This window comes from Mercenaria mercenaria, chromosome 5 (assembly GCF_021730395.1).
Source record: "Mercenaria mercenaria strain notata chromosome 5, MADL_Memer_1, whole genome shotgun sequence".
NCBI classification, from domain to species: Eukaryota; Metazoa; Mollusca; class Bivalvia; order Venerida; family Veneridae; genus Mercenaria; species Mercenaria mercenaria.
Window position 1 is genome coordinate 91191890 of NC_069365.1, and position 9720 is coordinate 91201609.

The 9720-nt window shown below is 36.2% G+C and overlaps 1 protein-coding gene across 1 annotated transcript; it reads right to left on the reverse strand.

Moving 5' to 3' along the window:
- Positions 1–1592: 1592 nt before the first annotated feature.
- Positions 1593–6190, reverse strand: LOC128546068 (heat shock 70 kDa protein 12B-like). The gene is made up of 3 exons (XM_053544280.1): positions 6041–6190; positions 4541–4843; positions 1593–3118 (listed from the first exon to the last, which is right to left on the reverse strand). Exons 1-3 carry the CDS (start codon positions 6041–6043, stop codon positions 2390–2392), a joined length of 1035 nt encoding a protein of 344 aa, XP_053400255.1. The 5' UTR covers positions 6044–6190; the 3' UTR covers positions 1593–2389.
- Positions 6191–9720: the final 3530 nt, after the last annotated feature.

Sequence of the window (9720 nt, forward strand, 5' to 3'; positions counted from 1 at the left end):
CATTAACTCAATCAAACCGAGTCTGCATTTTTCACTGTTTGCCTTGTTCTCAGTGCTTCCGGTGGATCTACTTTTCAGATTTTTTTTATGAAACTCTTGACTCCTAATTGTCAGGTACAAAAAGTACATTGGATTGCGCTCTAGTGTACCACTGAAGGTTGCATGTACACCGCCGAACGAACACATCTGCGGATGTCTCTAAAAATGTGCAAATGTTGAGTTCAGCTCAATTCGAAGCTGTTGTGCTTGGAAGGCAGTATGCAATTCCACAACCATAAATAAACAAACTCAATCCATCCCAGGCTGCAACATTGACATTTTTCTCGTGTGTGGTGACCTGTGTAGTTTCCGCTTTTTGGATATCATAGAAAATAGAAGAACCATGTACTTCCTGAAATTTCCTCTGATTCGCGTATAAATTCCATATAAACAAGAGTGGAAAAGAAAAGATTATATTTTATAAACAAAGACTTTTTACTATCATAGGGCAGAAAATTAAAAACTTGACAGCATTGCTGCGGTTGTTGTTCTCAGTGGTAGAAGTATTGTCTTTTTTTTTCTTTTTTATGTTTTACTTGTCTATATATTATTGTATAAATGTTACAGATTAAATACGTCCAGACATAAAATGCTGTAGGGCTCCATTTTGAACATTAGGTATTTTTGAACGTGGATATTCCTATTAGATATTTTTCCTTGATTTCTTTGCATAGTTCAATATTTTATTTACTTTCTAAAAATATGTTTCATCTAGAACAAATATAATTTAAATTTTAATAAAATATTTGAGTGTAGTTTTGCCAAAGTATAAGTGAATTTAAAAGAATGTTGAAATAAAAACACAGCTTAATTCCTACTTCAATGTATAGTAAATCAATTGAATTTCATCAGTAATGTTTCTGAGAGTTGTACTAATTTACAGGTTACAAGCGTTTTAATACATTTGGAACTCGCTTACTTTTTAATTAATATACCATTTCCATTTGGCGTGCTTGTTTAACATTTAAAATGTAAGGAAGCCTAGAACTCTTCTGTGCATAAACATTCAGTATGCAGAATAGCTGTCTCGTGCACAAGATATAATTTTCTCATGTGCAGGAAATGATAAAATGATAGACCAGTCATAAATTACGCAAACACACTTTCAACGAAACAGCAGCTCATTTACTTTTGTTATTGATGCATAAGATAAAAGCCATGCGCATAAGTTCGTTTGTGCTAAGCTAAAGACAATTATGCATATTCATTATGCGAATATGCATGTTTATACACTTAAATTTATCATCAAATGACGACGCTATAAATATGTATATGTAGAGATGCAATCTTGGCAAACACAGTCATTTTATGTATCTGCATATATATGTTGTTTTGTATTGTAATTACATTTGTTGCATTACATTTTACGGTATAAAATAAAATTTTAAATACATTTTTTCAAAGGAATTTTATTGTTTGCACTTTTTTTTTTTTAGAACTGAGCATTTAAGACAATAACTTTGACTGTACTGAGGGGAATTTAGTGTAACTTGATCCAATGATAGATAGCAATGAGGCGCAGTGAATCGCCCAAGAACCACAACGCTGATCTGAATATTTTTTAAATTTTCTCTTTTGATGTTCTTGATTTTTAACATCCAGTGTATATATGGCAGTAAAACTGAATACAATTCGTCTATTATCTGTCGTGTCCTATAGGCATGCCTCAGTAATTTTCGTGGATCAGCAAATTACGACACGATGCCTTCACACAGTCAGAATGTGAAGGAATAGAACTTGCAGAGCGCAGTTACTTTAAATAAATTCTAACCAACAGCAACGCTTATTTGTAAATATCGACAATATTGACTTGAGCTCACGTATAAACAGTGATGATATAAACAAAATTACATATTATGTATGGATAATATGTCTACCATATCTGCATAATAATATATTTAAGAATATTAAATATTTATCTGTGTCTGAACCTGTTTCTAACAGTAGAAAGCTTTAGCCCAAGCAATCCAATGTTGCTACAGTTTTATTTCCCGTTTTTTTTTTTTTTTGTTTTGTTTTTGTTTTTTGGTTTTTTTTTTTGGTTTTTTTAGTCTTCTGCCTCAACTACAATTTCAGTCCCTCCAATGCCATCAAAACTTTGACTTTTCGTCCTACGTTCTCATCTGGCTCTTCAAACCTTATTTTCAAATTTCCAATGTAAGTACATTCTTCTTCAACTACTAATACGGATTCACTTTTTCGGATATAAAAAAGTCAAAATCTACTCATATCTATTTTTTGTAAACCGTTGAGTAACATTTTTTTCACCTGAAATTCCCCTACCTTTACTTTTTGACGCTTTTATACATATGTTTTGAACATGTCTTTACATTTTATTCCAGAATCCGTGTTAATTTTTTTCAACTGCATGCAGCCATGCTTTGAAAGGAGTCGTAGTTTTATCTCCATTTGTGTATTTCAAAGTTCGTACAGTTATGCATTCAGGGTTATGACCAAATATCAACGCACCTCTCAGTACAGTTGATGATACATTTGAAGGTATAAGTACCTGTTCTTCTGGAAACGCCTCTTTGACAGCATGCTGCAACAGTGGCGACTCACAAAACCCACCAACCATCAGAATAGCCTTTATATCTTTTGTTTCATTATAGTTCAATATTTTTTTCACGTACATTACGGTTTTCTTTGTGGGATCTCCAAACAAATAAAATAATACAATCTTAGATATGTTGATATTGTCTCGTTTTATTTCCACTAATTCTGCATATCTGGTTGATGCAATTACATCAATGAAACAGAGTTTTCTTTCTTTCTCACACAATTCGACAGTCGATGCTGGGAGATGCATAAGTACCCGTCTTGCAGAATTTCTTATTTCTCTCTTCTTCACTTCAAACTCTCGCTGCATACACAACCAGTCTTCTATCTCATGCACTTTGAATTGTTCGAAAACATCTTTACCAGCAAGCTCCTTCAAGAAATCTTCAAATGCTTTATTAACCATTATTCCACCCCATCCGACAACGTTAGAAGCTACCACCTCCCGTAGAGTGTTCTGATCTTGTACACCATGGACTGGTTCAAGGGCTATTGTCAGTTGCTCCTTTTTCGTGCCTGCCTGCCAATAAGAATGTATTTGAATGTATCATTACAGGTTGAATATATATGTATATGTCTAATATTCACCAATAAAACTTTTTTTAAAATTACGGTGTATATTTCACTAATAAACAGCGATAATATAACTCAAAATCCTTGCACTAGATTTAAATCAATTCCAATTCATGTAATAATTTTTGGTTAAGATAAAAACAACGCTTGATTACACCCGGTATTTGCGTGCCTGCAGTGGTCCATGCCTAATAAAGTTCTCTCAAGCACAATACACAATCCCAAATCAATCTTCTGTTATCATAATAGTAACCATATCATATTTGAATTGTAATTTCAAGTGTATGCCACATGTGTAAATAATCAAAATAGTTTTACTTTCTTGTAAACATATTTGAGACTCTTAAAAAGAGTTCTTTCAAGTCTGTAAATGCTATTTGAACAACAGGAACACTTCTACCTTACATTATGTACATTCCATTCCTAAATTATTTGATTTTTTCAAAAACCTATCTCATCAACAGCCTTCCAGTAAACATTAGAATAAATATGATTGGAAATGTTAAATATCACACATTTCGAATTTTATTAGGTCAGTAGTTATTAATAGCACGAGCTTTCTTCTAGCCAGTTGCTAAATATATTGTCATGAAGACTGGATGACCGTGGCTTTTACAAATATTTGGAATAAAATCCAAACAATTTTCTTTAAATGGATCGAAAACGAAATGCTAAACGTACGGGACGAGCGGTCTAACTGACATAAATATACGCATCCTATCAAAAGGTGGCACAAAATTTTATAACAGTTTATTTAATGATTAACAATCTTGTTCTTCTGTTGACTAAAGTCTATAAGAGGAAAACGATAGACCTTTGAAGCCGCCTCTTTCAATGTTGTAATAATTTATTTATTGATTAACAATCTTGTTTGTACTTCTGTTGATTAAAGTATATAAGAGGAAAATGATAAACTTTGAAGCCGCCTCTTTCATAAACTGCTTTGCGGGGTCAGACCAGCTTGCTGGTACTGTTATAACCCAGTGAATTTCTTCAGGTCTCAACTGTCCAGTGACTCGTTGTTCCACAATAAGCATCATATCATTGACCAAATATTCGATGGACATAGAAAATACGTCAATAGCGGGAAATGGTTTCCCCATTTCGTCTACTAGTGTCATCTCCCTGTTTAATCCCTGTGAAAAAATCTTAATATAGCAATTTTCGAGACCCGATTCTTATAGTACACATTAATGTATAATACATATAAATGAACCAGCACAGCGCTTAATCAGATGTACATTGCATTTTCTTTCTTCTGTACACTGAGTATGTAAATTCATTTAATAACTGAATCCAGCGAAATTTAGGACGTAGTAGCACACTTACAGACTTTAACGATTATTGACTCAAAGGAAAATGATATTACCCTTCCTAACTGTTTAAAGAGAGACATTTTGAAATGTCTGAAGAAATAGTAATGCATGTGGTCATTGTTGTCTGCAAGTTCTCTGTATCTACTTTCTGCATCGTAGCCAAATGCGTCAAAAGTACCATCTGGTTTCAATAATAAACAGGTTGGGGTCTTTTCGGTTGTGAGCGTTCCTGAATTCCACATTTTTACTGTTGCTTTCGTATGGTCTCTTTCATAATCATGTTTGAAAGAGAAAGCCCAACTAGAAAATGTCGTTCCAAAGACTATTGCTCCAACTAGCAACCGCGGTGCAGATGCCTTCAAATTAAAACAACCTTATATGACTTTCAAAAATAAGCCCAGAAATAAGATATCTTATATTTTTAGGTATGATTGGTATTTGTTTTTTCATGAAATGAACTACTGGCTATAATTATAGTTAACGACTTGAACTCCTTAACGTCTTACGTTTTTCATAATAATTACTGATGTTTTGTTACATAATTTAACGTAAAACAGGAATCTTTTTGTAATTTCCAATGAAACTGCCACATTTTATTAAAGTTATATTATTTGATAATTTGCAGGTTGATTGCACAATCATTCTTCAAATTTCATTTGTAGTTTGTGTTAAGGTGTCCCACAATCTTGAGTTTGCGAGTCAGTACACGAGCGAAGTAAAAGAACAGTGATAAACTACTAAAATAATTTCGTTTTTTCTATTATTATTTTAGTGGTATGCACTCTTTATTTGTTTATATATGTATCACAAGTAATAGTCTGTGACACGTTCAAAAGAATAATAAAGTAAAGCTCATGCCCTGCTATTTCTATGTCTATCAGTTGATACCTGGAATACGTTAATAAATTAAGATAAAAGTCATTCAACAGTTTACTGAACGTGTAATGGTATTCAATAAAAGTGTTATAGTATTTTAAATTCAATGACACATTGTCAGTAATGAAACCAGTTGAGTTATGTAATAACCAGGAGCAATATAGTTTTATCGATTTTGATAAAATAGATACAATTAGTTGCCTTAATTAACTCAAACAAATATAGTCATGTAACAAAAACACATTTCTAAAGTCGAGCCTTATATGCCGATTAACAAGAAGATTAAACTATTGAGAAGTTAAAAGCATACCAAAATACCTTTCGCAAGGACCCTATACATGCAAACTGCAACACAATTGTATTATTTATACACAACTTTTAATTATTAAAAACAACTAGCGTTTATGTTATCAAACCCACCATATTACTAATATATTCCACTTGCTTGGATTCCTTCAGTGATCTAGTATTGGGACAATATAACTTACCGTTGATCGTCTAATTTATCGATATGCAAATGAGGTTCTTTCCATTTAACAATGAAACCGAAAGTTGGAATTTAATTTAACTTTCTTCTTTTTCAGTCTCGTCTACTCAAATTATTGATATACTATGCAATCAAAATTGAACGCAATTAATACGGCATATTTTCACGCATACAAAGCATATTTACTTACCATTTTGAATAGTTTTCTTTACTACAAAATCCTTGAACACCTTTAAGCAGGAAGTGATAAAGAAAAAGAGAAAACTTCACTGTTGTGAATGGGTTACACCAAAAGAAGCCCCCATGTTAACATTTTAAAGGAACTTGATATACGTTAATTGAACAACACCGACTGGAGGGGGAAATATTCAAGGAAATGTTAAAAAACAAAACATCCCACTGAGTTTGATGTTTCACTTGTATTAGCATTATACTCGCAAATACTTATACTCGCTAGTGATTACCGGTATCAAGTAATTGTAGGAGGCGTTTTATAGTTTTTATGTCTCTCAAATACTCATTTTGAAACTTATATTATCAAAATATCAGTCGAATTTAAAATTACTTTAACTGAACGGAAAGTGTAATAGGGTATCTTTGCTGACATTCTATTTGAAATTAACCTGTACATTATTATTATGTTTACTTCGCCCGCCATATGATTCCGGGGGTTCATACTAATACTTCTGTGTTGTCTATGCCAGGTAGCACTTAGCGTTGTCCTACCTATCTACCAGTTTATCATAAGGGTATTCCGATCCAGTAGACTGTATCGACTAGTTGTCAAATGTCCGTTGCTCTGCCTCTAATACCCAGGTCACAAGAACGTTACGAGCTCCGTACGAGTAGATTTTAAGTCGAATTTTGGCAAACTCGTACGGCGTCCGTACGGACATTCTTGACTCGTGCGAGTTTCGTACGGATTTTCTGAACTCGAAGAGGATTCGGGAACTCGTTGAAAATGTTTCACCGAGCTCCCGAGTTCTTTACGAGTTCGTAGAGATTTTCGAAATCGGGGGCAGCTCGCAAGAGCCCCGTTTGGGAACTGCAACGGCCCCAGTAGAGCTCGTATGGGCATCGCACTGTCCGTGTGGATTTGGAAAACTGCTAGGCTTGCCGATGCTTGCACGACTATCACAAGGGTCTCGCACGGTCAACGTACGATGTCCGTGCAATGTTAAGGACACAGTGTGAAGAACGTGCGATGTCCGCAAGGGGCTGGTTGGGCATTACGGTCGCCGTACGGGCTCCGCACGACTTCCTTGGTAATTCAAGGTGATATAAAAACAGGAATGTGCAGACACCGTACGAGTGCCGTGCGAGCGCCGTACCGATCCACGAGGTACGGCCGGGCTCCTGTCGAGCTCCGCACCACTTGTCTGCGATGTCTGTGCGCATATCTTACGATTGCATCCTCTAAAGATCGTACGGGGTCCGTAGGTACTGTGACCAGACACTACGATTGTAAAGAGACCGTAAGGATTCTAAAATTGGTGGACTCGTACGAATTTTTAAAACCGTACGGACATCTTACGGTTTTGTGACCGAGGCCTTAGACCGCGTTATATTGACATGTGAAACCTGGGACAAACAGACATCATAGTAGTGGACACGATAATAATAAAAGATTTCTCTAATGATTGTGAGAAGTATCGTGAGAAGTATCTCTTTCCGTTTAAAACTTGATAAAGATTGATGAATTAACTATAATGTCGGACACGAAATATTTTCTGGGCGGAATCAACGCTATTGAAGTTAAAGATTCACGTGTTCAAGTGGGGATTGCAGACATCCTACTGAAGTTGGTGATTTGAAAATTTAAAAAAATCCTTTAGGGAAAAGACTTTGTATCTTGTTTGGAAATCCCATGCTAGTATCCTTTTCACTCGTATGTTTCCACTTAATTGTTAGCAATTTCTGTATTTCAGTGATTTTAGTTGTTAACAATAACTAGTTCGAACGGGTTAGAAGGTCCAGGCAAAAGATTTTACTAGAAAAAAAGTGGCTGACCTGAACAATGTTTCGGCTGAGTTCAAAATTAATTTATGAATTAACACAAAACGTATACTTTTCAATATTTAATTGGCAATATGTGATCTTTTGTAAATTAATTGTTCATTCCGGTCATACTAGAATTGAATGCATATACACACAAACGTTTTTAAACAGGAAGACGTGATTTTTATTTCATGAATAAAATAGAAAAAAGTGGAAACTTCACAGGTCGCCCAACACGACAAAAACGAAAATGTTGCAGGCTCGGTTTGATTGAGCCTGTTCATGGACGCTAGTGGAAATGCATGCTACAGTCCACGCCCTCTAGCCCCGGGTTGAGCAGAACTCAACATTTACACATGTTAAAAGTACAAAAAAGCAATTTAGAGACATCCGCAGATGTATTCAAACGGCGGTGAACATGGAACCTTCAATGATACACGTGTTGAGGCGTGTAATTCCACGAAGAGCGGCGTTTGGTCCCCAGATAAAGTAAAGGGTTTGCCCTAAACGAGAAAACAATGGGCAGAACTAAACAAACTGGAATTTAGAAAGGGGATCTGAGGTTATGGAGCCTGCGTATCACAGGAACTGTCAAAAGACAAAATTAAAAAACAGACACCATATCCAAGGGGTGATTATACAATACCCAAGGCTATGAAAGCGGGAGTATTGGAACCACCCAGGCCGAAATTGTAATGTTGCGAAACTAAACGTACCAATAACACGACATAAAAGTCGTGCTGAACGATCTGAGAAGATCAAAATATAACAGCCCTGATTGAATGTACGGGGAGACATTTTACGGCCGCCGCCACAACGCTGCTGTGATAATAAAATAGAAAAAAAGTGGAAACTTCACAGGTCACCCAACACGACAAAAACGAAAATGTTGCAGGCTCGGTTTGATTGAGCCTGTTCATGGACGGTAGTGGAAATGCATGCTACCGTCCACGCCCTCTGGCCCCGGGTTGAGCAGAACTCAACATTTACACATGTTAAATCCTTTTTCCATAGTTCACATAGTAGAATCTGCACATTTTCTTGTCCGCTGCTATGATGGCTGATTTCTGCCATTTCGTTATTTCGTTCTGTCGCATCGACAAAACGACATACGTTATTATGGCTTCTCGCTGAATATCGCCATGCTGAACGCCTCCCGCCGGAGTCGCCCCGCAAAATGTCGCTCTGCTAAACGTAATTATAGCGCCAGGCCGAACGTCGCACCGACAAAGTCGCCCCGCCAAAAGTTACTCCGCCAAACGTTGGCCCGCCGAACGTCGCACCGCTAAATATCACCCCGCTAAAAGTAGTTCGGCGCCCCGCCGAATGTTGCAGCGCCAAACGTCGTCCCACAGACTGTCGACCCGCCAAATGTCGCCCCGCAAAACGTCGCCATGCAAAACGCCCCTGCCCCCTGAAAATCGTCGCCCGCCTTACTAAAGGGCATAATTTGCATGATACTACCTGCATCGCTGGGAAAATGAAAAAAAAATCTCTACAAGTGTTAAATTTACTGCTCAGATATGATCTGACGACCCTAGCCTGACCCCCTCATCCAAGTGTGACATTGACCTTTCAAATAGATATCTGGTGTTTTCTTGCGACAATCCATCTCAGTGAGGCAAACTTTAAAATCCCGCTACAGAGTGAACTAATGGATCCACATCACGATAAAGAGTTGATGAAAATTTTTGAAGCAGTACAGATTCATGTATTTAGACAATAAAAAATGCTCTTTGATCAGAGCTCTCCATAGATGAAGTAATACCAGAATAACTAAAAGAGCATAAAATGCAATCTATAGTTTTGATTTTTGAAATTGTTGAGCTCTACTATGTTATAATAGATGTCAAATGTATTCAGTTGTTTAAA

Coding starts and splice junctions, on each gene's coding strand:
- LOC128546068 (XM_053544280.1), bottom strand. Junction 3,119..4,540: donor TCTTTAAACAGTTAGGAAGG/GTAATATCATTT, acceptor TCTTATTGGCAG/GCAGGCACGAAAAAGGAGCA.